This window comes from Harpia harpyja, chromosome 19 (assembly GCF_026419915.1).
Source record: "Harpia harpyja isolate bHarHar1 chromosome 19, bHarHar1 primary haplotype, whole genome shotgun sequence".
Taxonomy (NCBI): Eukaryota; Metazoa; Chordata; class Aves; order Accipitriformes; family Accipitridae; genus Harpia; species Harpia harpyja.
The window spans coordinates 17,681,034-17,707,981 of NC_068958.1; the positions used below are offsets into that span (position 1 = coordinate 17,681,034).

A 26,948-nucleotide genomic window follows, 5' to 3' on the forward strand; every position below is an offset into this window, starting at 1 on the left:
GGCTGTCAGCCCCCGGCTCCCCAGGTTGTGCGTGGGAAACCCGTGGCTGCACCCTTGGGGTGCTGGGGAGGGAACTCGAGCGTCTGGGCCCCCCCTGGCACAGCACCCCGATGAGCCGGTTGGGCTCGCCCTCCTCCCGCTCCCCTTTGAAGGGTGCCGGGGCCGCCGGCCAGGGCGGGGAGAGGCCCCGGTGAGTCACCGGAGCCCTCGGCGGGTGCCCGGGGGGGTCCCCGGGCGGCTCCCCAGCACCCGGCCGGGCTATGGGGTGTCCCCCCCTTCCCCCCCCCCGCGCACCCATCCGACCCGTTCTGCTGCCGGGGCCCCCGGGCCCGGCTCTGCACCGTCCTGCCCGGCACCCACGCCCTGGGCCCGACGCCGGCTGCCAGGATGGGTGCCAGGCGGGCTGGGGGCAGGGGCTGCACCCACGGCCCCCTCCGCCCCGCTGAGCCCCCGTGGGGATACGACCCCCCTCCCTGCTCCCCGTGTCTCCAGTCCATTCCAGTTTTCCCAGTCCTCCACACCTCCCAGTCCTTCCCAGTTTGTCCCAGTAACCCCCCCAGTCCTGGTGCGATGGGGCCGGCCGGAGTGGCATGGCGGGGCTGGCACCGGGGTGGGGTGTGGGGACCCCCGCGTGCTGGGGTGTCACAGCCTGCAGCAGTCACATGGGGGGGGTGGGGGGTGTCACGCGCGTGCTGTATGTGCGCGCCCCGCGTCTGCGTCGCGCGTGTGCGCGAGCCGTGCGCGTGTGCAACGCGCGTGTGCGCAACCTGTCTGCGCGTGCAACGCGCGGGTGGACGGGCCAGCGTCCGTGTGCGCAATTCACACGCGTGGGTGGGCGTGCGCAACGCCCACGCCTCTCCGTGCCCTTCTCCATCCCCACGCTCCGCCAGCGGGCAGCACACACCCCCCCACCCCCCCACCCCCGCCCTCCGCCCCGTGCCCGGGCCCGCGCTGCCCCCCGCTGCCGCCGGTGCGGGCGGGGCCGGTACCGCCGGCGGGGCCCGGGGGGGGCGGTGGCTGCGGGGGGGGGGAGAAGCGGCGGCGGCGCCTTTAAGCGCGGCGCAGGTCGGTGCAGCGGCCGGCCCCGCCCCGGCGGGCGCGCGCGGGCGGCGGGAGGGGCGCAGGCGGCGGCGCGGGGCGCAGCGGGCACCGGCGGCAGCGGCCGCACCGCGCCATGGGCGCTCCGCCCGCCCGCGGGGCCGCGCTCCGGCTGCCGCCGCCGCCGCCGCCGCCGCCGCCGCCGCTGCTGCTGCTGCTGCTGCTGCTGCTGCCCGCGCCGGGCCAGCCCCGCCGCCCGCCCCCGGGACCCGCCACCGGCACCGACATCGGCACCGGCGTCGGCGTCGGCACCGGCACCTGCCCGCCCGGCGCGTTCCTGCCGCTGCTTCGGCCCCGCGGCGGCACCGGGGACAGCGGCGGCTCCGGCGGCACCGGGGACAGCGGCGGAGCGGGGCCCTCCTCGAGCACCGGCGCTTCCAGCGGCACCGGGGACAGCGGCGGCGCCGGGCCCTCCCCGGCCACGGGCGGCTCCGTGGACCGCGGCGGCGCTGGGACCGCACCGGGCGCCGGTGCTTCCAGCGGGGACGGCGGCGGCGGCGGCGGCGGGGGTTGCCGAGGCATCGGCGGCACCGGGAGCCCCGGCGGCAGCGGGGACACGAGAGGCAGCGGGAGCCCCGAGGGTGCCCAAGGCCATGGAGGTACCGGGAGCACCCAAGTCCCCGGGGACACCGGGGATACTGGACACGCTGGGGAAACTGGGGACACCGACATCCCCACGGAGCCCAGGAGCACCAGGGACGTGAGGAGCACCGGGGATGTTCGGCACGCTGGGGACACCAGGGGCACCCACGTCCCCAGGAACACCAGGGCTACTGGACGCACTGGGGAGACTGGGAAAGTCCCCAGGGATAACAGGAACACCAGGCATGCTGGACATAGTGGGGACACTGGGAAAGTCCCCAAGAGTACCAGTAGCACCAGGGGGATGACGGGCACTGGGGATGCTGGGAACCCCCTGACCACAGGGGCCACCAGGAGCCCCGTGACCCGCAGCCACTCCCGCTGGCGCCGCAGCCCCAACACGGCACCGCAGTTCCAGCCCTCCAGCTACCAGGCCTCGGTGGGGGAGAACCGGCCGGCAGGGACACCGGTGACGCGGGTGACGGCAGTGGACCCCGACGAGGGGGAGGCGGGCCGGCTGCACTACACCATGGCCACCCTCTTCGACAGCCGCTCCGACGCCCTCTTCGCCATGGACCCCATCACCGGGGCCGTCACCACCGCCACCCCCCTGGACCGCGAGAGCAAGAGCACCCACGTCTTCCGGGTGACGGCTGTGGACCACGGGACACCGCGGCGCAGCGCCATGGCCACGTTGACGGTGACGGTGAGCGACGCCAACGACCACGATCCAGCCTTTGAGCAGCCTGAGTACCGGGAGAGCGTGCGGGAGAACCTGGAGGTGGGCTACGAAGTGCTGACGGTGCGGGCCACTGATGGGGATGCTGGTCCCAACGCCAACGTCCTCTACCGTCTCCTCAACGCCGGCGGCGCCAACGAGGTCTTTGAGATCGATCCCCGCTCGGGCGTCATCCGCACCCGTGGCCCTGTGGACCGTGAGGCGGTGGAGGCCTTTGAGCTCTTGGTGGAGGCCACGGATCAAGGCCAGGAGCCAGGACCCCGCAGCGCCACGGCCACCGTCCGCATCGCCGTGGAGGACGACAACGACAACGCGCCGCAGTTCAGTGAGAAGCGTTACGTGGCGCAGGTCCCCGAGGACGTGGCGCCCAACTCGGCCGTGCTGCGGGTGACAGCCACTGACCGCGACAAGGGCAGCAACGCCCTGGTGCACTACAGCATCGTCAGCGGTAACACCCGCGGCCACTTCTACATCGACGCGCAGACGGGCGCGCTGGACGTGGTCAGCCCCCTGGACTATGAGGTCAGCAAGGAGTTCACCCTAAGGATCCGGGCACAGGATGGTGGCCGCCCGCCCCTCTCCAACATCAGCGGTTTGGTCACCATCCAGGTGTTGGATGTCAACGATAATGCCCCCATCTTTGTCAGCACGCCCTTCCAGGCCACCGTGCTGGAGAACGTGCCGGTGGGTTACTCCGTCATCCACGTTCAAGCCATCGATGCCGATTCGGGTGACAATGGCCGGCTGGTCTACACCCTCCTGGAGACTGGCGCCGGCTTCCCCTTCACCATCAACAACAGCACCGGGTGGATCGTGGTGGCCTCCGAGCTGGACCGGGAGGTGGTGGACTTCTACAACTTCGGGGTGGAGGCGCAGGACCAGGGTAACCCCCCCATGGCCTCCTCGGCCAGCGTCAGCGTCACCATCTTGGACGTCAATGACAACAGCCCCGAGTTCACGCAACGGGAGTACAGCGCCCGCCTGAACGAGGACGCGGCGGTGGGCACCAGCGTCCTCACCGTCTCCGCTGTCGACCGTGATGCCAACAGCGTCATCACTTACCAGATCTCCAGCGGCAACACCCGCAACCGCTTCTCCATCACCAGCCAGAGCGGCGGTGGGCTCATCTCCCTCGCCCTGCCCCTGGACTACAAGCTGGAGCGGCAGTACCTCCTCACCATCGCCGCCTCTGACGGCACCCGCCAGGACACGGCCCAGGTGGTCGTCAACGTCACTGACGCCAACACCCACCGACCCGTCTTCCAGAGCTCCCACTACACTGTCAACGTCAACGAGGACCGGCCAGTGGGCACCACGGTGGTGGTCATCAGCGCCACGGATGAGGACACGGGGGAGAACGCCCGCATCACCTACCTGATGGAGGACAGCATCCCCCAGTTCCGCATCGCCGCCGAGACGGGGGCCGTCACCACCCAGATGGAGCTGGACTACGAGGACCAGGTGTCCTACACCCTGGCCATCACGGCGCGTGACAATGGCATCCCACAGAAGTCCGACACCACCTACCTGGAGATCCTGGTGAGTGACGTCAACGACAACGCACCCCAGTTCCTCCGTGACTCCTACCAGGGCTCTGTCTACGAGGATGTGCCCGCCTTCACCAGCGTCCTTCAGGTATCTGCCACTGACCGTGACTCGGGGCTCAATGGCAGGGTCTTCTACACCTTCCAAGGTGGTGATGATGGGGACGGTGACTTCATCATTGAGTCCACCTCTGGCATCGTCCGCACCTTGCGCCGCCTCGACCGGGAGAACGTGCCGCTCTACGCCCTGCGGGCATTCGCCGTCGATAAGGGGGTCCCGGCCAAGCGGACACCGGTGGAGATCCAAGTGACGGTGCTGGACGTCAATGACAACCCACCCGTCTTTGAGCGGGACGAGTTCGACATCTTTGTGGAGGAGAACAGCCCCATTGGGCTAGTGGTGGCCCGGATCACGGCCACTGACCCCGATGAGGGCACCAACGCCCAAATCATGTACCAGATTGTGGAGGGCAATATCCCTGAGGTCTTCCAGCTGGATATCTTCTCCGGCGAGCTCACCGCCTTGGCCGACCTGGACTACGAGTCCAAGGCGGAGTACGTCATGGTGGTCCAAGCCACCTCGGCCCCCCTGGTCAGCCGGGCCACGGTCCATGTTCGCCTTCGCGATGCCAACGACAACAGCCCCCAACTCAAGAACTTCGAGATCCTCTTCAACAACTACATCACCAACCGCTCGGGCAGCTTCCCTGGGGGGGTCATCGGCCGCATCCCAGCCCACGACCCCGACGTCTCCGACAGCCTCACCTATGCCTTTGAGCAGGGGAACGAGCTCAACCTGGTGCTGCTGGACCCCCACAGCGGGGACCTGCGCCTCAGCCCTGCCCTGGACAACAACCGCCCGCTGGAGGCTGTCATGAGGGTCTCCGTCTCGGGTAAGACCCCTGTCCTGGGCTGGGGTGGCTTGGAGGCCCAAGGTTTGGGACTGGGGAAGTGTTTGTGGGTGCTCCCCACCCTTCTACATGGCCCTGAGATGTTTTGGGCGTCCCACCACCCCATCTTGACTGCCTCCTCCAGATTTGGGGGGGGGGGGGAGATAATGAGGATGCTGTGCCCCCAACCCCGACATCCCAGATGGAAGCAGTTGGGGTCCCCAGCTCCCCCTTTTGCTTCTCCACCCCCAACTTCAGTCCTGGGGTGTCTGGGGGGGGGTCCAATAACCCAGTGCATGTTTTGGGGTGGGGGGGGTCAGGACCCTGTAGCAGTGGTTTGGAGGGGCAGGACCCTGTGTGTGTATTTAGGGGGGGGTCCTGGCACCTTGCTGTGTGCGTTTGGAGGGGGCAGGGCCCACTGTGTGTGCTTGGGGGAGGTGCAGGGCCTGTGCATGTATTTGGGGGGGGAAGAGCCTGGTGTGTGCATGGGGGGGTCCTGGTACCCTTATGTGTATGTTAAGGGGGGCCCGATGGGTGAATTTGAGGGGGGCTCAGGATCCAGTGCAGTATTTGGGGGTGGTCCTGGCACCCCAATGCATGTGTTTCCAGAAGGCCCCAACACTTGTATTTGGGGGGGGCACAGGGCCTGCTGTGTGTATTTGGGGGAGTCCTGGCACCCTGGCCTCTCTATTGGGGGGGTCCCCAAAGCCAGTGCATCTGTTTGGGGGGGTCACTGGTGGGAAGGGGCCAAGGGGGGGCTGTGCCGGTGGTGCTTGGCGCCTTTTGGGCTGGGGGGGCCGGTGGGTGCTGCCAGGGGGGGTCACCCTGGGGTGGGGGAGTGGCTCCTCAGCCTCCCCCAGGCAGGGAGGGAAACTGAGTCACGGGCCATGCCGTGATGTCCCTTGTCCCCAGCCACGTGTCCCCCATCACCTCCTGTACCCCCCCAGACCCCCCTTTGGGCTGGGGTCCCTGCTCCAACTTCACAAAGGGGGGGGGGGGGGGGGGGCCCAGGGCACAAAGGGTGGGGGCAGGGAGCCCCCCATGCCCAGGCCGTGCCCCCCCTCAACGCGGGGGCAGCTGGGAGGGGAACAAAGGGTCCGGCCATAGCTGGGCCCCCGCGGCCGCAGCCATGGCAACCCCCCCGCCGGCCACGGGCCACGGGCCACCGGGCAGCCCCAGCCCCCTGCCACCCCCCCCCACCCTGGCGTCACCCCCTTCTCCCTTCCCCCGCCCCCCCCCGCCACTCTCCCTCCATCCATCTGTCCGCCCACCGCCCGCTCTCCATCTGTCCCATGTCCCGCTGCCCCTCATCCTGGCCAGGAGGAGGAGGAGGAGGAAGGTGGGTGCCCCAGTGCCGGGCAGAGCCTTTGCCCCCCAACCCCTCCCTGCCCCATGGCACTGCTGGGTGAGTCAGGATGGGTGCCCTGTAGCCAGCGCTGTCCCCATCCCACAGTGGCCATCAGGATGGGTGCCCCAGAGCGGGTGCTGTCCCCATCCCACAGTGGCCATCAGGATGGGTGCCCCAGAGCGGGTGCTGTCCCCATCCCGCGGTAGCTGAGCAGGACGGGTGTCCCGTACTAGTGCCATCCCCCTCCCGTGGTGGCCAAGCGGGACGGGCACCCCACAGCCAGCACCGGCCCCGTCCCGCTGGCCCCACCCTGTGGTGGCCGAGTGGGATGGGTGCCCCATAACCAGCACCAGCCCCATAGCCAGCACCATCCCCATCCCGCCATCCCCGTCTCATGGTGGCCAAGTGGGATGGGTGCCCCATAGCCAGCACTGTCCCCATCCTGCAGTGGCTGGGTGGGACGGGCACCCCATAACCAGTGCTGTCCCCATTGCGTGGTGGCTGAGTAGGTCAGGCACCCCGTAGCCAGCACCGTCCCCATCCCACCGTCCCCATCCCATGGTGGCGAAGCGGGATGGGTGCCCCATCACCACCGCCGTCCCCATCCTGCGGTGGTCGGCGCTGCCACTGACCCCTCCACGTCCCCCCCCCCCACACACAGACGGGGTCCACAGCGCGACAGCCCAGTGCACGCTGCGGGTGACGGTGATCACGGACGAGATGCTGAGCAACAGCATCACCCTGCGCTTGGCCGACATGTCCCAGGAGCGATTCCTCTCCCCCCTGCTCAGCCGCTTCCTAGAGGGGGTGGCAGCCGTCCTGGCCACCCCCCGCCACCGCGTCGTCCTCTTCAATATCCAAACGGACACGGACGTGGGGACCGCCCGTATCCTCAACGTCAGCCTCTCAGTGCTGCTGCCCGCCTCGGGGCACGGCGCCCGCTTCTTCTCCTCCGAGGAGCTGCAGGAGCGGCTCTACCTCAACCGCTCGCTGCTGGCCGCCATCTCGGCCCAGCGGGTCCTGCCCTTCGACGACAACATCTGCCTGCGCGAGCCCTGCGAGAACTACATGCGCTGCGTCTCCGTCCTCCAATTCGACAGCTCGGCGCCCTTCCTCGCTTCCGACACCATCCTCTTCCGCCCCATCCATCCCGTCACCGGCCTGCGCTGCCGCTGCCCACCTGGCTTCACCGGCGACTACTGCGAGACGGAGATCGACCTCTGCTACTCCAGCCCATGCGGCAGCAACGGGCGGTGCCGGAGCCGCGAGGGCGGCTACACCTGCGAGTGCCACGAGGATTTCACCGGTGAGAGCCGGGCGCATCCGTCCCTGGTGTCACCTTGTCCCGTTCCCCTTCGGCCCTCCAGCAGTGATCCTGTCCTCTTGGTGTCCATCCTCATCATCCCTTCAGCCAGCTCCTCTGCAGCCCTCCGTCCTCTATCCATCCCTTCCTTTTGGTGTCCATCCTCATCATCCCTTCAAACAGCTGCCCTTCAACTATCCCTTCCTCAGCTGTCTCTCCATCATGCATCACCATCATCCCTTCAGCCAGCTCCCCTGCAGCCCTCCGTCCTCTCTAACTTCTGTCCCTCCATCATCCAGCTCCATCATCCCTTCTTCCTCCTTCCCTTCAGCTCTCCATCCCTCCATCATCCTTCCCCCAACATCCCTTCACCCCACTCCCCCTCAGCCCTCCATCGTCTGTTCCTTCTGGTGTCCCTCCATCATCCATCCCCATCGTCCCACTCCAGTCCTCCATCAGCCATCCCCATCAGCCTTCATCCCACCCCCCCTCAGCCTTCCTCATCTATCCCTACTTCTGCTGGCCCTCCACCATCCATCGTGGTCGTCCCTTCAGCCTGCTCCCCTTCAGCCCTCCGTCACCCGTTCCTTCCTCAGCTGTCCCTCTGTCGGCCATCGTCCCTTGGCCATCCCTCCGGCCATCCCTCCCTCCCTTGCCCCCCAGCCATCTCTCCATCCTCCCTCCCCCTCCCCTTTGTCCCCAACACCTTTATCTTCCTCCTCTCTTCCATCTCTCCACCTTCCTCTCTCCTCTCGCCACCGCACCCCCCTCCCTCTGCCCTCTCTCCCTATTGTCCCCCACCCCTCGCCCCCTCCCACGTCCCCCCTTGTCCCCCCTCCTGTCCTCCCATCACCCTCCATGTCTGGTCCCCTGTCCCCTCTGTCCCTCCACCCCAGCGAGGTCCCTGCAGGAGGTCGGCGGGGGAACTGGGACACTGGTGGCGGCAGAGCCTGGGGGACACCCTGGGGTGCAGGGACACCCCGTCCCCACCGCGGTGGCCCGGCCATCTGCTCCCCACCACGGCTGGCCTGGGGGGGGAGACGGGACACACCATGGTCACTGGGAGACTGGTGGCACTGGGGACAGCCCCCACCTGCCCTGGGGACCCCTGAGCACCCCCAGCCCCCACGGGACACCCGGGTGGGGGGGTGCCAGCTGGTGGGGGAGGGGATGCTGGGGGGGGGGCTTTGACTCAGTTGCCATGGTGACGGGAGGTGGTTGCCACGGCAATGGAGCTGGGGATGAAGCCTCTCTGGAGCTGATGGGGGGGGTGAGGAGGGGATCCCCACCCCCCCTCCCCCATTTTGGGGGTGCAGGGGGTGCCCGGCACCCTGGGCACGGTGCCGGGTGCCAGCTGGGCCTCGCGCAGGGGAGCGCTGCGAGCTGAGCGCCCGGGGGGGCCGCTGCGCCCCGGGGGTCTGCCGCAACGGGGGCACCTGCCTCAACCTGCTGGTGGGGGGGTTCCGCTGCCAGTGCCCCCCCGGGCACTACGAGAAGCCCTTCTGCACCATGAGCACCCGCAGCTTCCCCCCGCGCTCCTTCCTCACCTTCCGCGGCCTCCGCCAGCGCTTCCACTTCACCCTCGCCCTGACGTGAGCCCTGGGGGGGCAAGGGGGGGCCCGTGGGCATCATCTGGGGTGATGGGGTGTGGGGTTATGGGTATCCCATGGGCAGTGGGGTGTGGAGTGATGGGTGCTCCGTTGGCATCATCTGGGGCGATGGGGCGTGGGGTGATGGGTGTCCCATGGGCAACGGGGTGTGGAGTGGTGGGGTGACCCCTTGGCATGGGGACAATGGGGTGGGGGGCACCCCATGGGGGCAGTGGGGCGATGGGTGCCAGTGTGTCCCGCTGGGCGCAAGGTGACGGGGCATGGGGCAGGCCAGGGAGTTGTGGGGTGACGGGGCATGCTTGGGGGGCATGGCAGGGGGCCGGGGGGGGCGATGGGCAGAGCCTGGCACTCGTCCCTGCACCAGGTTTGCCACCAAGGAGCGGGACGGGCTCCTGCTCTACAACGGGCGCTTCAACGAGAAGCACGACTTCGTGGCGCTGGAGATCGTGGGCGAGCAGGTCCAGCTCACCTTCTCAGCAGGTACGGGCATCGCGCCCGCCGCACCCCGGCACGGCATCCCCGGCATTCCCTCCCGGGCATTGCATGCCTGGCACTGCCTGGCACTGCATCCCTGGCACTGCATCCCATGCTATACATCCCCGGCACTGCCTGGTACTGCATCCCGGGCACGCATCCTGGGCATCATGTCGCTGGCACTGCATCCCATGCTGTACCTCCCCGGCACCGCCTGGCACTGCATCCCTGGCGCTGCATCCCATGCTGTACATATCTGGCATCGCATCCCAGGCATCGTGTCCCCAGCACTGCCTGGCACTGCATCCCTGGCACGTGTCCTGGGTATCACATCCCTGGCACTGCGTCCCATGCTGTACATCTCTGGCACTGCACCCCAGGCATTACATCCCTGGCATTACATCCCTGGCACTGCATCCTGGGCATTGCATCCCTGGCACTGTATCCCATGTGTCGTGTCCCTGGCACTACATTCTGGGCACTGCCTGGCACTGCATCCCAGGCATCCTGTCCCTGGCACTGTCCCCATGGCACTGCAGCCCTGGCACTCCCATCACTCGCCCCCCCCCCCGTGCCCCCTCCCCTCCCCGGGCTGTTCCCTGACCACTGGTGCCCACAGGTGAGACCACCACCACGGTGTCACCCTTCGTGCCAGGCGGTGTCAGCGATGGGCAGTGGCACCGGGTCCAGCTCCACTACTACAACAAGGTGGGGGCATTCTGGGGGGCACAGGGTTTTGGGGGGGAGTGGGGTGAGGTTTGGCGGGGACAGAGGAAGAGGGGATGGAGGGTGGGAATTTGGGGGGACAGAGATGGATGGGAGCAGGGCAGGGGTTTGGGGGAACAGAGAGGGAGGGGAGTGGGGTGGGGGTCTGGGGGGGGATGGAGTGGAGCAGGGAAGGGGTTTGGGGGGATGGAGAGTGGGGGTTTGGGGGAGGGAGGGATGGGGTGAGCATGGTGGGAGTTGGGGGGATAGAGGGGAGCAGGGTGGGGGTTTGGGGGTGCTGGGGGGAAGAGGGAGGACAAGGAGCGGGATGAAGGCTGTGGGGCCGGGGGCGGCCCGGGTCCCACGGCTCAGGCGTTGCCCACAGCCGGTGCTGGGGCGGTCGGGGCTGCCCCAAGGCCCCTCGGAGCAGAAAGTGGCCGTGGTGACAGTGGACGACTGTGACACCGGCATGGCCCTCCGGTTCGGCCCCGTCCTGGGCAACTACTCCTGTGCCGCCCAGGGCACCCAGTCTGGCAGCAAGAAGTAAGGCGGGGGGGGTCCCTTGGGGTCCCCATGGGTGGGGGGTCCCTTGAGGGTCCCTTGGGGTCACCATGGGTTAGGGCATGGGTGGGAGGTTCCCTTGGGGTCCCCATGGGTGGGGGGTCCCTTGAGGGTCCCTTGGGGTCACCATGGGTTAGGGCATGGGTGGGAGGTTCCCTTGGGGTCCCCATGGGTGGGGGGGGTTAGGGGTCCCTTAGGGGTCCCTCGGGGTCCCCATGGGTGACGGCGGGTGCTGCAGGTCGCTGGATCTGACGGGGCCGCTGCTGTTGGGCGGCGTGCCCACCCTGCCCGAGAGCTTCCCCATCCGCAGCCGGCAGTTCGTGGGGTGCATGCGGCACCTCCACATTGACCAGCGCCCCGTCGACATGGCCGCCTTCATCGCCAACAACGGCACCCTGCCCGGTGAGGGGCACAGGGGTGCACGGGGAGGGGGGCAGGGGGGTATGGGGCTGGGGAGATGACTGGGGGTGGGAGGGGGCTGTGCCCACTGGGTGTGGGTTGGGGTCTGGGGGGTGCCAGGGCTGTGGGGTTGGAGGGGGATCCATGGGGCATGGAGCTGGGCAGCGCTTGGGGGTCTCTGTGCCCCGTGGGCATGAGAACGTGGGGCTGGGGGATATGGGGTAAAGGGGGTGCCGGGGCTGTGGGGCTAGATGGGGATCCAGGGGGCATGGAGGCCTGTGTCCCCTGGGCATGGGGACATGGGGTCAGGGAGTGCCAGGGCTGGAGGGGGATCGAGGGCATGTGGGGCTGCGACAGTGCCCGGGGGGTCTCTGTGCTCTCTGGGCATGGGGCTGGGCCATATGGGGCTGTTGGGGTGCCAGGGTGTGGGGCTGGATCGAGGGCTGGGGGTGGCACCATGCCAGCACCATAGGGCTGGAGAATGGTTCGGGAGACTTGGGACCCAGTGCCCGAGGGTCTCGGTGCCCCCCAGGCATGGGCACATGGGACTGGGTCATGACAGGCCATGGGGCTGGCTGGGGGGGGGGGGCATGGGGCTGGGGTCCCAAGAGATGGGGGGGGGGGGGTGGTGTGAGCCCCATGTCCCCTCCCGCAGGTTGCCCTGCCAAGAAGACCCTCTGCGACGCCAGCACATGCCACAACGGTGGCACCTGCGTGCACGAGTGGGACAGCTTCAGCTGCCGCTGCCCGCTGGGCTTCGGGGGCAAGACCTGCCAGGAAGGTACGGGGCGGGGGGGGGGCACCGGGGTGGCCATGGGGGTTCCGTGGTGGGGGTGGGGGTAGGTTGGCACCCACCCTACACCCCGTCTCCCCGCAGAGATGGCGAGCCCCCAGCGGTTCCTGGGCAGCAGCCGGGTGTCCTGGAGCGGGCTGGCACTGCCCATCACCCTGCCCTGGCACCTGGGGCTGATGTTCCGCACCCGCCACCCCCGCGGGCTGCTGCTGCGGGCCACCGCTGGCCCCCGCGCCACCCTCACCCTCCAGGTGTGCCCCACGGGGACGGGGTGGGGAGTGGCTATGGGGGGGGGCGATTGGCATAGGGGGTATTGCCCTGGGGGCAGTGCCGGGGGGGGATATTGGCCTTGGGGGGGTATTGCCCTTGGTGGGGAGTTATTGCCCTGGGCGGGTATTTCCTTTGGAGGGGGGTATTGCCATAGGGGTATTACTGGGGGGGGGTCCTTCCCTTGGGGGGGTATTGCCATGGGGGGAGTATTGCCCTGGGAGGTGGCAGTGCCAGGGGGGTGCCACCCGTGGGGGGTATTGCACTCTGGGGGGGTGTTGGCTTGGGGGACAGTGCTGGGGGGGGGGGAATTACCCTTGGGGGGGGGCTGCCCCTGGGAGGGGGTATTGCCCTGGGTGGGGGGTATTGCCCTGGGGGCAGTGCCAGGGCTGTCCCCCCCCCAGGGTGCGGGGGGCACTGACGTCCCTCTCGGCAGCTGAGCGAGGGGCAGGCGGAGGCGGGCGTCTGGCAGGGGGGCTCCCGCCTGGCCTGGCTGCGGCTGCCCCACGCCAAGGTCAACGACGGCGACTGGCACCACCTCCAGCTGGAGCTGCGGGGGGCCCCTGGCCGCCCCCCCCCCGCCACCCTCCTCCTCCTCGCCCTCGACTATGGCCGCCACCAGGTAGGCTGGGACCCCCGGGGTGGGGGGGGGAAACTGAGGCACGGGGCTGGCACGCCGCTCTGCTCACCCCATGGGTGCCACCATGACACCCATGGGTGTCTGAGTGCCCCCCCCCCCCCGTGCCCGCAGGCGGTGGCCGATGTGGCCGGGGAGCTGCAGGGGCTGCGGCTGCGGACGCTGAGCGTGGGGGGGCTGGCGGGTGACGGCGGCACCGTGGAGCAGGGCTTCCGTGGCTGCCTGCAGGTACGGGCACGGGCAGGGGGTGTTGGGTATAGGGCAGGGGGACACGGACATTGGGCGTATGGGCAGAGGGGTGGTGGCAAAGGGACAGGGGGGTATGGGCTTGGGGACGTGGCATAGGGCGTGGGGACATGGGTACGGTGGGGGGGGCACGGGTATGGGCACAGGGACGTGGGCATGGAGCGTGGTTAAGGACACGGGCACAGGGCATGGGGACATCAAATAGGGACAGGGGCACAGGGGCATGCGTACGGGTGTGTGGCGTGGGGACGTGGGATGTAACAGGCAGGGGGACGTTGGTTGCATGTGGGGACACGGGCATGGGGACATGGGCACAGGGACATGGGTATGGGCACAAAGCATGGGGACATGGGACATCTGGGCACAGGGACATGAGGCGTGGGGCGTATGGGCACGGGGGTGGTGGCAGAGGGACAGGGGAGTATGGGCTTTGGGATGTGGCATAGGGCGTGGGGACACGGGCACGGCAGCGGGGGTCAGGGGCATGGGCACAGGGACGTGGGAACATGGGCACAGGGTATTGGCATGGGGACATTGAATGGGGACATGGGCGTATGGGCACAGGGAATGGGGACGTGGGACACGTGGCAGTGGGATGTGGGGACATGGGGACGTGGGCACACGGATGTGGGTATGGGCACAAGGCACAGGGACGTGGGACGTTTGGGCACAGGGGATGAGCACAGGGACATGAGTACAGGGACATGGGACGTGGGGTCGAGGGGCACATGGGCACGGGGCCGCGGGGGCACAGGGACACGGCCCTGGGGCTGGGCATGGGGACAGGGATGTGGGCACGGGGGCGTGGGCATAATTCCTGGGGCAGGGTTGGGGGTACGTTGATGTGGGGATAGGGTGGCATGGAGGGAGGGGCCCAGATTCTAGCGAGGGAAACTGAGGCACAGCAGGAGGGGTGACGATGCGGCGGTGACGCAGGGCGTGCGCGTGGGCGAGACGGCGGCCAGCGCGGTGGCACTGAGCGTGGCGCAGGCGGCAAGGGTGAACGTGGAGGGGGGCTGTGCCCTGCCCGACCCCTGCGACTCGGGGCCCTGCCCCCCCCACAGCTACTGCAGCGACGACTGGGACAGCTTCTCCTGCCGCTGCCACCCCGGTGAGGGCCCGGGGACACCCCGCACTGCCACCCCTCACTGTCCCCTGGGCACTGCCACTCCTGGCACTGCTGCCATTGGCGTGGCCACCTTCCCTGGGCACTGCCACCCCCCTTATCACTGTCCTCAGGGCACTGCCACCCTCCCTGGACCCCCCCATCATTGTCCCCAGGACACTGCCACCCCCATCACCACCTGCAGGGCACTGTCACCCTCCCTGGGCACTGCCACCCCCCCATCACTGTCCCCACGGCACTGCCTCCCCAGGGCACTGCCACCCTCCCTGGGCACTGCCACCCTCCCCGGTGACACCCCCTCTCTACGATGTCCCCAACCATGCCCGTCCTCATGCCCAGGCTACTTCGGTGACAGCTGCGTCAGCGCTTGCGCCCTCAACCCCTGCCAGTCCCCGGCCACCTGCGCCCGCAAACCAGGCTCGGCGCATGGTTACACATGCGAGTGTCCCCAGGGTCACTTCGGTCCCTACTGCGAGCACAAGTGAGTAGCGGCGAGGGATGGGCACGCGCGAGCGCGGCGCCCGTTGCACTCGCACGTGCCCATCCCTTTTGCTGGATGTGTGAGGGGGCATGGTGGGTGTGCAAGGGACAGGGTGGGCACAGTGGCCGTGCAAGGGACGTGATGCCCATGCAGGTGGCACGGTGGCCGTACAAGGGACAGGGTGGGCATGGGACAAGCAGGGTGGCGGTGCTGGACGTGGACGCCGTGCCACGCCGTGCCACATTGTGCGATGCCACCCGGGCAGGGAGGCCCAGCCGTGCCCGCGGGGGTGGTGGGGCCACCCCACCTGCGGCCCCTGCAGCTGCGACGTCACCAAGGGCTTCGACCCCGACTGCAACAAGACGACAGGCGAGTGTCGCTGCAAGGTGAGTCCCCGTCCCCAGCGTCCTGTGCCCACGGTGGCCCCAGGGGGACGGTGACAACCCCCCCGAATGGTGCCACCCGTCACCCCCCCAGGAGAACCACTACCGCCCGGTGGGCAGCGACTCTTGCCTGCTCTGCGACTGTTACCCCACCGGGTCCCTGTCCCGCCTCTGCGATGCCACCAGCGGGCAGTGTCCCTGCAAGGCCGGCGTCATCGGCCGCCACTGCGACCGCTGTGACAACCCCTTCGCCGAGGTGACAGCCAGTGGCTGCGAAGGTGGGTGATGGGGACTGGGTGCCACCGTCAATCTGCTGTCACCCTGGGTCACCCTGGGTGCCAGCGACTGGGCACCACTGTCACCCTGCTGTCACCCTCTGTCACCTTGCTGTCACCCTTCTGTCACCCTGGATGCCAGCAACCGAGTGCCACTGCTGTCACCCCCCTGCTGAACCCCTGTGTCACCTTGCTGTCACCCTGGGTGCCAGCAACCAAGTGCCCCTGCTGTCACCTTGCTGTCAACCTGTGTCACCCTGCTTTCACCCTGCTGTCACCTTATGTCGTCTTGCTGTTACCCTCCTGTCACCCTGGGTGCCAGCAACCAAGTGCTACTGCTGTCACCCTATGTCACCTTGCTGTCACCCTGGGTGCCAGCGATGAGGTACCCCCTGCTGTCACCCAGCTGTCACCCTGCTGTCACCCTGTGTCACCTTGCTGTCACCCTGGGTGCCAGCGACCAGGTGCCCCTACTGTCACCCTTCTGTCACCCTGCTGTCACCCTGCTGTCATCTTGCTGTCACCCTGGGTGCCACTGCTGTCACCCCAGCGTGATGCCCTGCTTTGCCCCACAGTCAACTACGACAGCTGTCCCCGTGCCATCGAGGCCAGCATTTGGTGGCCCCGCACCCGCTTCGGGCTGCCCGCCGCTGCCCCCTGCCCCAAGGGATCCATCGGTAGGTGGGGGGGGGCGGGGACGGGGTGGGGGGTGGCACCGTGGTGGCAACGCTGAGATGGGGGGGGACACACGACCATGGTGGCACTGCTGAGACAGGGACAGGGGTCGTGACACTGTGGTGGCACTGCTGGGACAGAGCTCGGGGGGTGATGCTGTGGTGGCACTGCTGGGATGGGGGTGGTGGCACCACTGGGATGGGGTCAGGGAGGCGACACCATGGTGTCACCACTGAGTTGAGGGGGGATGACACCATGGTGGCACTGCTGGGAGAGGGAAGGGGGGTGACAGTGTGGTGGCACTGCTGGGATGGAGCTGGGGTGGGGTGACACTCTGGTGGCACTGCTGGGACAGGATGGGGTGACGTGGTGGTGGTGGCAGAGCTGGGATGGGGCTGGGGGCGTGACGCTGTGGTGGCATTGCTGGCACGGAGCTGGGTGGAGTGACCCAGCGGTGTCACCGCTGGGCCAGGGCAGGGGTGGTGACACCACGGTGTCACCGCCGGCCCACCGTTCCCACAGGCACAGCGGTCCGGCACTGTGACGAGCACAAGGGCTGGCTGCCCCCCAACCTCTTCAACTGCAGCTCCCTGGCCTTCGCCGCCCTCCGGGCCTGGGTGAGCGTCCCCAGGGGTGGGGGACGATGGGGACGGGGACGGTGACGACGCCACCACCGCCTCCCCGCTAACGATGCCGCCCGCCAGGCGGAACGACTGTCGCGGAACGAGTCGGCGCTGGACCCGGCGCAGTCGCGGCGCGTGGCCCTGCAGCTGCACGATGCCACCCGCCGCACGGCCGCCTACTTCGGCAGCGACCTGCGCCTGGCGTACCGGCTGGCCAGCCGCCTGCTGCAGCACGAGAGCGCCCAGCGCGGCTTCCGCCTGGCCGCCACCCAGGACGTCCACTTCACCGAGGTGGGGCCCGACGCCGGGGTGATGGGCACCCTCGTGGTGGAGGGGGGTGTTGGTGCAGGAACCCAGACGCCAGGGTGATGGGCAGCCTTTTGAAAGGTGCCAGGGCACCTTCTCCATGCCTTAATCTGCAGGGGAGCGTGGGCTGGTGGAGGAGGCCTGACACCAGGGTGATGGGCACCCTCATGGGTGGGTTGGTGCAGGAGGCTGGATGCCAGGGCGATAGGCAGCCTTTTGGAAGGGGGTGCATGCTGGGTCAGGGCATGGCTGGGAGCAGCTGGCAGTGCCAGGGTGCCCCCTCCATGCCGTGATTCACAGGGGAGCATGGGCTGGTGGAGAAGCCCAGATGCCAGGGTGATGGGCACCCTCGTGGCAGCGGGGGGGGTGGGGCTGTGTCTGCAGGGTGATGCTTGGAGAGGGGTGGATGGTGGGGCTGGCTGGCAGTGCCAGGATGCCCCCTCCCCTTGAGCTGTAATGGAGCATGGGATGGTGGCAGGAGGCCCGACACCAGGGTGATGGGCACCCTTTGGAAATGGGGTGCATACTGGGGCAGGGAGTGCCTGGGAGCAGCTGGCAGTGCCAGGGCACCTCCTCCATTCCCTGCTCCCCAGGGAATTGCTGAGCTGTAGGCGGGGTGGGCTCAGTGCTCCCTTTCATAAGCCCAGATGCCAGGGTGATGGGCACCGCCTCACCCACCGTTGGGGGGGGGGTTACAGCATACCTGGCACCAGCTGTCGGTGCCAGGGTACCCCGGCCCACAGAGCCTTGCAGGGAAGCGAAGCAGAGAGAGGGAGGGAAAACCCCTGCCCAGATGCCAGGGTGACGGGCACCCGGCAGCACTGCCCACCCCTGCCCGTCCCGGCAGAACCTGCTGCGGGTGGGCAGCGCCCTGCTGGACACCAGCAACAAGCGGCACTGGGAGCTGATCCAGCAGACGGAGGGGGGCACGGCCTGGCTGCTGAAGCACTTCGAGGACTACGCCAGCGCCCTGGCGCAGAACATGCCCCAGACCTACCTCAGCCCCTTCACCATCGTCACCCCCAACATCGGTGAGCGGGGACCCCCCCAGGGACGGGGACATGCGTGTGCCCAGGGAGGGGGTGGTGTTGGCGACGTGGGTGTGCCTGGGAGATGTGTCCTGTGGAGACACGCCTGTCCCCAAGCACATGCGTGTGCTACGGGGACATGCGTGTGCCTGGGGGACATGTGTGCCTGAGGACATGGGCATGGGTGTGCCTGGGGACGTGTGTGTGCCTGGGAACACGTGTGCTCAGGGGACATGGTGTGTGCCCAAGGACACCTGTGCACATGGCGACGTGGGCATGTGTGTGCCCAGGGTTGTGGGTCCCTGTGTGCCGAGGGATGGGGACATGCGTGTGTCTGGGAGCACGTGTGTGACTAGGCTTGTGGGTGTGTGTGTGCTCCCAGGGGATGTATGTGCCAAGGGACATGTGTGTGCCTGGTGACATGGACCTGAATACTGTGCCCCCTGCTACATGTACCCAGGGACACACGTGTGCCCAGGATCACGGGCATTTGTGTATGTGTGCATGAGGGATGCTGCCACAAGTGTGCCCAGGGGACATGTACCCAGGGACCTGCACTGTGGGTGCCGGGGTCCGTGCTGGGCACACGGGGTGCCAGGGGCAGTGGGTGCCAGGGGCCATGGGTGCCAGGGGCTGTGGGTGCCGGGCACACAGGGTGCCGCGGGGCCCCTGGGTGACACGGTGCCGCAGTGGTGTCGGTGGTGCGGCTGGACAAGGGCAGCTTTGCGGGCGCCCGGCTGCCACGCTACGAGGCGCTGCGGGGGGAGAAGCCCCCCGACCTGGAGACCACCGTCATCCTGCCCGACAGCGTGTTCCGGCCCCCCGAGGGCAGGCGTGAGTCCCGGGGGGGGAATGAGGGGTCGGGGGGAGCTGGCACAGGCTGGGGGGTGGGGGGGACCCCAGCACAACCATGGGCTGGCAGGGTTGGGGACCCCAGCATGGTGCTGGCAGGGTTGGGGACCTTGTTGCATCCATGGGGCTTGCGGGGGGGGGGGGGGGGGGGACACCCGTTTGGCCATGGGGCTGGCATGACTGGGGACCCTGGCACGACTGGGGACCCTGGCACGGGGCTGGCAGGGTTGAGGATCCTGGCATGGACATGGGGTTGGCAAGTTTGGGGGGGGGGGATCCTGGTATGGCTGTGGGACTGGCACAGCTGGGGACCCTGATGTGACCATGGGGCTGGCAGGGATGAGGGGACCTCAGCGTGGCATGAAGCTGGCAGAGCATCATGCCAGCCCCCTGCCCGTGCACCCCAGACACCTCCACTGGGCACGGGCAGCCACCACAGGGCACGGGTGGGCAGGAGGAGGAGGAAGGGGAGGATGAAGAGGCTACAGAGGAGGATGAGGAGGAGGAGGAGGAGGAGGATGAAGAGGAGGAGGTGACCCTGGTGACCCGGCACAAGCGCCACCCGGCACTGGGCGAGGGCCAGGCCATTGCCAGCGTCATCATCTACCGTACCCTGGCCGGACTCCTGCCCGAGCAGTACGACACCGACAAGCGCAGCCTCAGGTGCCCGCGGGACCAGGGGGCAGGGAGGGGGCGAGGGCATGCGGGGCACAGGGGGCTGGGAGGGTGCCCATGGGGTGCCAGGGCAAGGGAGGGCTCCTGTGGGGTTCTGGGACAATGGGGACAGGGGGGTGTCCCCAGGGCATCCCCAGGAAAGGGGGGTGCTGGGAGATGGGGGGGGTCCCAGGGAGGGTGCCCGTGGGGTGCCAGGGCACAGCAGGGCACCGAGAAGCGTGACAGGGTACCCGTGCCTGGGTGGGGACCCTGACTCTGGTGCACCCCAGGGTGCCTAAGCGCCCTATCATCAACACGCCGGTGGTGAGCATCAGCGTGCACGCGGGGGGGGCACGGGCACCGCGGGCGCTGGCGAAGCCCATCACCCTCCAGTTCCGGCTGCTGGAGACCCAGGAGCGCTCGAAGCCCATCTGCGTCTTCTGGAACCACTCCCTGCTGTGAGCCGGGGGGGGGACAGGGACACCCCCGGGGGGGGACAGGGGACATGGGGACGGGGTGGGGTGGGTGCCCCAATGGGCAGGGAGGGAGGGGGTGGCACATGGTGGTGGGTATGGCTAGGTGGGTGGTGCAGGGATGGGGCGGCCTTGTCCCTGGGGGTCACGGGTGGGTGACATGGGGATGGGGTCATGCTGGGCAGCTCAGACCCTGGGGGGTATCAGGGACAGGGTGCTGGTGGGTGTCCCTGGGTGGGGTGGGTGTCCTGGGTGGTGGCTGAGGGTGCTGGTGGGTGTCCCCATGTCCCTGGGTGGGGTGGGATGGGTGTCCCAGACGGTGGCTGAGGGTGCTGGTGGGTGTCCCCGGGTGGGGTGGGTGTCCCAGACGGTGGCTGAGGGTGCCGGTGCAGGGCGGGCGGCACGGGTGGCTGGTCGGCGCGGGGCTGCGAGGTCGTCTTCCGCAACCGGAGCCACGTCAGCTGCCAGTGCCACCACCTGACCAGCTTCGCCGTCCTCATGGACATCTCCCGCCGCGAGGTGGGACACGGGGGGACCCGGGGCATGGGGGTGACCCGGGAACAGGGCCCTGGCATGGGGACATGGGGCACACGGGGGACGGGGCTGGCAGGGGGACACGTGGGGACCAGGCTGGGTGGGTGGTGCCACGCCGTGGGCAGGGCTGTAGGGTGGCAGGGGCGGGGCTTGTGAAAAGGGGGAGGGGACAAGGAGGTGGGTGGGGCTTGGCAGAAGGGGCGGGGTCAGAGATGGAGGTGTGGGTGCCGATGGCAGCAGGGCGGAGCAAGGGGGGGGGCTCCTGTGGGGTGGGGCTAAGCAGGATGGGTGGGGCTCCATTGGGGTGGGGCTGAATAATGTGGGTGAGGTTTCCCCTAGGGCTAAAGCCCCCAGGGGGGTGTATGGCTCCGGGGAGGGGGGGGGGGGCGTGGTTCTATAGGGCGTGTCCCCCAGGGGCGTGTCCCCCAGGGCGCGTGCCCAGCACATGGCGGGCACGTGCCGACGGGTGCCACGGTGCTGCAGAACGGGGAGATCCTGCCGCTGGCGGCGCTGACCTACGCCTCGCTGGGAGTGGGGCTGGCGGGTCTGCTGCTGGCCGTGCTGGCGCTGGGGGGGCTGCGGGGGCTGCGCTCCAACCGCCACAGCATCCGCCGCCACGGTGCCACCGCCCTCCTCCTCGCCCAGCTCGTCTTCTTGCTCGGCATCAACCAGGCCGACCTCCCGGTGCGCGACCCGGGGGGGGCGGGGGCAACTGGGGCGGGGCCAAGGGGGGCGGGGCTCGGGTGGGAGGGACTTTCAGGGCTTGGGGATCCCCCACCTCTGAGGCATGCTGGTGGGTGGGGCTCCTGGGGGCGGGCTACATTGGGCGGGGCTAACCAGTGGGCAGAGCTGTGGTGGGTTGGGCCTAAGGGGGAGGGTCTACCAAAGGGGTGGGGCCTCTTAAAGGAGTGGGCTCTCAAAGGGGTGGGGCTCCCAGGGTGGGGTGGTTGGAGGTGGGGCTAATGTGGGGGTGGAGCTACAGTGATGGGTGTGGCTTTCATGGGCAGGACTGCAGAGGGGGCGGGGCTCCAGGGGTACTGCATGTGGTTTGCATGGGCGGGGCTCCTGTGGGCGGGGTGGGTGTGTCCAGGGGGCGGGGCAGTGACGTGCGGGGCACAGCTGGCGTGCACGGTGGTGGCCATCCTGCTGCAGTTCCTCTACATGAGCGCGGTGGGCTGGGCGCTGCTGGAGGGGCTGCACCTCTACCGGCGCCGCAGCGAGCCCCGCCACGTCGACCGCGGGCCCATGCGCTTCTACCACGTCCTGGGCTGGGGGCTGCCCGCCTTCATCACTGGTGAGGGCACGCCCACAGGGCCGGGCTCCGCCCCCCTGGGCCTAACCCCGCCCCCTGGCCCTAGCCCTGCCCCATGGAACCCCCACCGCTGGGCACCCACCTCCACCTGGGTCGACACCCTCTGGGTGGCCCCCCCCCCTTCTAAGGTTTGGCCCCGCCCCCTAAAACACTTTCCCCCTCAACCTGGTGCAGGGTGGGGTGCCATTTCCATGCATAGCCCCGCCCCCAAAGAGCACAGTCCCACCCCCAACAGCATAGCCCTGTCCCAAAGCATACAGCCCCGCCCCAATAGCATTGCCACGCCCCAAAAAGCATAGTCACGCCCCAAACTTTTTAGCCATGCCCCTAAGAGTTCAGCCCCGCCCTCAGCCACCATAGCCCCACCCCCAAGAGCATAGCCCTCTCCAACCTCTTAGACACACCCCCAGGTCCATAGCCCCACCCTTCTCCATGATAGCCCCGCCTCCAAGATGTTAGACACACCCCCAGGGCCATAGTCCCGCCCTCACCCAGCATAGCCCCGCCCCCAAGAGCGTAGCCACCTCCCCAGCCCTGTGCCATCCTCATGCCACCCCATGCCCCACCCCGCCTTAGCCCCGCCCCTCCTCTCTTAACCCCGCCCCTTGGCTGTTAGCCCCGCCCCCCGCGGCGTGGCCCCGCCCCTGAGCCGTGCCTGTGGGGGCAGGGCTGGCGGTGGGGCTGGACCCCGAGGGCTACGGCAACCCCGACTTCTGCTGGCTCTCCATCCACGACAGCCTGGTCTGGAGCCTGGCGGGGCCCATCGCCTGCGCCGTGGCTGTGCGTATGGGGGGGCTGGGGGGGGTGCCCGGGTCCCCCATGGGTGCCCGCCCCCCACCCCGCTCACCCCTCTGCACCCACAGGTCAGCATCTTCTTCCTCGTGCTGGCGGCCAGGGCCACCTGCGCCACTCCGCAGGGCTTCGAGAAGAAGGGCACGGCGTGAGTCACCCGGGTGGGGGGGCACCCGTGGGTGGCAGCGGGGCATGGGGTGCCGGGGCACCCATGGGTGGCAGGAGCCATGGGGTGTGGGGACGCCCCTGGGTGGCAGGGGGCACTGGGTGCTGAGGTGCCCATGGGTGACAGGGGCACACAGGCTGCACGTGGGTGGCAGGGACACATGAAGGGCGTGGGGCACCCACGGGTGGCAGGGCAGACGTGGTGCCCGTGGCCGGGGAGGCGGTCTGGGTGCCCACGGGGGAGCGCAGAGCCAGCGGCACGGGCAGGGCTGCGGGCGGGGGGCTGACGGCGATGCCCCCCAGCTCCGGGCTGCAGACGGCAGTGGTGGTGCTGGCGCTGCCCAGCCTGGCCTGGCTCCTGGCCCTGCTCTCCGTCAACAGCGATGCTCTCCTCTTCCACTACCTCTTCGCCGTCTCCAACTGCCTTCAGGTGACCGGGGTCCCCCAATAGCCCCCGTACCCCCTGTGCCCCCCATAGCCCCTGTACCCCCTGTGCTCCCCATAGCCCCCGTACCCCCTGTGCCCCCCACAGCCCCGTACACCTTCCCCTCTACCCCTACATCCCCTACCCAGTTTTTGCCCTCTCTATACCTCCTGTGCCTCCCTATACCTTCTGTCCCCTATACCTCCCTGCAACCCCTGCTCCCTATACCCCCTATGCTCCTATACATCCCCATGCCCCCTATACCTCCCTGCAGCACCTATATCCTTTGCATCCCTCTGCCCCCCATAACTCCCTGTGCCCCCTACACCTCCTTTACCCCATCCTTCTCTATGCCCACTCCACCCCTATGCTCCTTATAGAACCCTATAGCTCCCTATAGCTCCCTGAGCCCCCAATACCTCCATCCCCCATACCTGTGTCACCCTATACCTCCCTGCAGCCTCATATGTGTCCGTACCCCCCCCATACCCCTACGTGCCCTGGCACCCTGCCCCTCCCCCTATAGCTGCCCAGCTGGGGACACCAGTGGCGGCGTGGGGTGGCGGGGGGGTGATAGGACAGGGCACCCCAGGAACGAGGCCCTTTCCTGCTGGGTGCCTGGTGGGTACCAGAGGTCCCTCACCTGTTTTGGGGGGGCACCCAGTGGGCACACAGGGTCCCTTGCCCTGTTTGGGATGCCGATGGGGGGGACCCAGTGGGTATGGGGGGGACCCAGTGGGTATGGGGGGGGTCCCTTGTCCCTCACCCTGCCCAATGGGGGGCACCCAGTGGGCGGGGCAGTCCCTTGCCCTGTTTGGGATGACAATGGGGGGCACCCAGTGGGCATGGGGGGGTCCCTCACCCTGTCCAGGGTGCCAATGGGGGGCACCCAGTGGGCATGGGGGGACCCTTAACCTGTCTGTGGTGCCGGTGGGGTCCCCTGCAGTGTGCAGATGGGGGGTGGCCGGCACGCCCCCCCCATGCCATGCCCACGTGCCCCCCTCTCCGCCCCAGGGCCCCCTCATCTTCCTCTTCTGCGTGGTGCTGAGCAAGGAGGTGCGGCGGAGCCTGCGGCTCAGCTGCGCCCGCAGGCGCAGCCCCGACCCCGCGCTGGCCACCAAATCCACCCTGACCTCCGTGAGTGCCGGGGGGGATTGGAATGGGGCAGGGCCCGGGGGGGGCGATGGGCAGCCACCCCCCCATGGCCATGATGTCCCCGTCCCCGTGGCAGGCCTATGGCTGCGACAGCACCTACGTGGCGGGGCGGCTGTACCCAGCACCCACCGGCGGCTCCACCGGCTCCCTGCACAGCACCGCACGCTCCGGCAAGAGCCACCACAGCTACATCCCCTTCGTGCGCCGGTAACCGCACCGGGACGATGACATCGGGGGGAGGGAGGAGGTGGCAGGGCGGTGGGGTGGTGGGGGTGGCAGCGTGGTGGCGGGGTTGGGGGGGGTGATGGGATGGGTGGGGGGGTGACACGGCGGTAGGGCGGCATGATGGGGGAGTGGCAGGGCTGTGGGGTGAGGGGGTGATGGGGAGGGTGGGGTGGCATGGTGGTGGGGCGATGGGTTGATGGGGTGGTATGGCAGCACGGTGGTGGGGTGGGTGGCAGAGCTGGGGGGGGGCACGGTAGTGGGGTGGCAAGACAGCTGGGTGATGGGGAACGTGGTGGTGGAGCGGTGGGTGGGTGGCATGATGGCGCAGTGGTGGGATGCTGGTGGGTGGTGGGATGGCAGGTTGCCAAGGTGACGGGGTGGCAGGGCGCCGATGGGCGCCGATGGGCGCCGATGGGTGCCGATGGGTGCAGGTCTCCCCTCTCTGGCAGGGAGGACTCGGGGCTGGCGGGCAGCCCAGGTCAGCGGGCGCTGGCCGAGCCAGGGGGGCTCTTCCTCGACGCCCAGGACCAGCCTGAGGGTAGGGGCACCACATGTGCAACGAGTGCGCCTGGCCTCAGCCCGGGTGGGGAGGGGGGGTGGTCGTGTCCCTGGGCACCCCCTGACCTGTGTGTCGTTCCCTCCCCGCAGAGCACGACACAGACTCGGACAGTGACCTGTCGCTGGAGGATGACCGGAGCGGCTCCTATGGCTCCACGCACTCCTCCGAGAGCGAGGATGAGGCCCCCCCCCGCTGGCTGGGACACCTTGCCCGGGCCCGCCCTGTCCCCCCCCAGCCCCCGGTAATGCCAGCCTGGGGGCACCCAGTGGGGATGGGGGTCCCTCACCCAGTCTGGGGTGTGGATGGGGAGGGCACCCACTGGGCATGGGGGGGGGGGTCCCTCACCGTGGCTGGGGTGCTGATGGTGGGCACCCAGTGGGGATGGGGGGTGTCCCTCACCCTGCCCATCCCAGCAGCCCCCCTCTGCCCGCAGGTGACAGCCTGGTGGCCCCAGGGCGGCCGTACTGGCCAGGGGAATTCATGACGACGGCCAGCGAGAGCGAGGGGCACGGGGGCAGCGAGACCCTGCGGGTGGAGCCGGCGGGGGGCGAGGGACCCCCCCGGGGCGAGCCCCCCCGCCTTAATGGCGAGGCGCTCCCCAGGGACCCCCTGCTGCTGCCCCTGCCACACCCCCACAAAGGTATGGGGTGCCACGCACCCAAGCGGGTGCCATGGGGTGGGGGGGTCACCTCAAGGCTGGGACCCCCCCCAAACCTTGGTTGATGCCCCCCATCCCACAGGCATCCTGAAGAAGAAGTGCCTGCCCCCCATCAGCGAGCGGGGCAGCACCCAGCGCCTCGGGCCCCCCCCCGCCACCTCCCGCGGGCACCGCCACCTCCTCGGGCAGCGAGGGCAGCCGGGTGGGGGGCACCGGCGCCCCCCGCCCCCGCCAGACCCTGCAGGAGCAGCTCAGCGGCGTCACCCCCATCGCCATGAGCATCAAGGCGGGCACCGTGGACGAGGACTCCTCCGGCTCTGAGTGAGTGTCTGATGGATGGGTGCTAGGGAGCCCGATGGGCGACCTTTGGGTGCAAGGGTGCCTGTTGGGTGCCCATCGGGTGCCAGGGTACCTGACAGGTGCCCGTTGGGTGCCAGGGTTCCTGTTGGGTGCCCGTTGGGTGCAAAGACTCCCACTGGGTGCCTATCAAGTGAAAGGATGGCTGTTGGGTGCAAGGATGCCCGTTGGGTGCCCATTAGGTGCCAGGGTGGCTGTTGGGTGTCCATTAAGTGCCAGGGTTCCCTTTGGGCACCCACTGGGTGCAACACTGCTCCTTGGGTGCCTGTTGGGTGCCATGGTTCCCATTGGGCACCCATTGGGTGCAAGCATGCCTGTTGGGTGCCCATCAGGTGAAAGGATGGCTGTTGGGTGCCCGTTGGGTGCCCATTGGGTACAAGGGTGCCTGTTGGGTGTCCATAGGGTGCCGGCATGCCCACTGGGTTTGAGAACGTCCATTGGGTGCCATTGGGTGTAGGGGTGCATAAGGGGTTTGAAGGTGCCAACTGGGTGTCAGGGTGTCCATTGGGTGCTCATTGGATGCAAACTGGGTGTGAGGGTGCCCATTGGGTGCCAGGGTGCCCGTTGGGTGCCCATCAGGTCTAACAGTGCCCATTGGGTGCCCGTTGACTGTCCGTTGGGTGCCCATGGAGTGCTGGGGTTCCCGTGGGGGGCAGGGTGGCTGTGTTGGCATCACAGTGGGCACTGCTGGGGGG

General features: G+C 68.7%; 1 protein-coding gene across 2 annotated transcripts; it reads left to right on the plus strand.

The window, feature by feature from the left end:
* The first annotated feature begins 1,164 nt into the window (after positions 1 to 1,164).
* Positions 1,165 to 26,152, plus strand: CELSR2 (cadherin EGF LAG seven-pass G-type receptor 2). 2 transcript variants are annotated; one of them, XM_052815353.1, is made up of 34 exons: positions 1,165 to 4,856; positions 6,863 to 7,507; positions 8,874 to 9,096; positions 9,479 to 9,594; positions 10,208 to 10,296; positions 10,679 to 10,836; positions 11,093 to 11,256; positions 11,909 to 12,034; positions 12,131 to 12,297; positions 12,750 to 12,935; positions 13,065 to 13,178; positions 14,133 to 14,307; positions 14,662 to 14,803; positions 15,069 to 15,189; positions 15,281 to 15,464; positions 16,037 to 16,138; positions 16,659 to 16,753; positions 16,841 to 17,050; positions 17,913 to 18,096; positions 18,784 to 18,927; positions 19,353 to 19,608; positions 19,890 to 20,057; positions 20,465 to 20,591; positions 21,090 to 21,290; positions 21,726 to 21,900; positions 22,586 to 22,698; positions 22,782 to 22,858; positions 23,179 to 23,305; positions 24,314 to 24,436; positions 24,531 to 24,661; positions 25,129 to 25,217; positions 25,328 to 25,479; positions 25,672 to 25,878; positions 25,979 to 26,152. In XM_052815353.1, the coding sequence occupies exons 1-33, from the start codon at positions 1,175 to 1,177 to the stop codon at positions 25,720 to 25,722; spliced, it is 8,817 nt and encodes a 2,938-aa protein (XP_052671313.1). In that variant the 5' UTR covers positions 1,165 to 1,174; the 3' UTR covers positions 25,723 to 25,878; positions 25,979 to 26,152. The 2 variants fall into 2 exon arrangements, with proteins under 2 accessions (XP_052671313.1, XP_052671314.1); XM_052815354.1 differs by having other exon boundaries at positions 25,328 to 25,461; positions 25,655 to 25,878.
* The last annotated feature ends 796 nt before the right edge of the window (positions 26,153 to 26,948 follow it).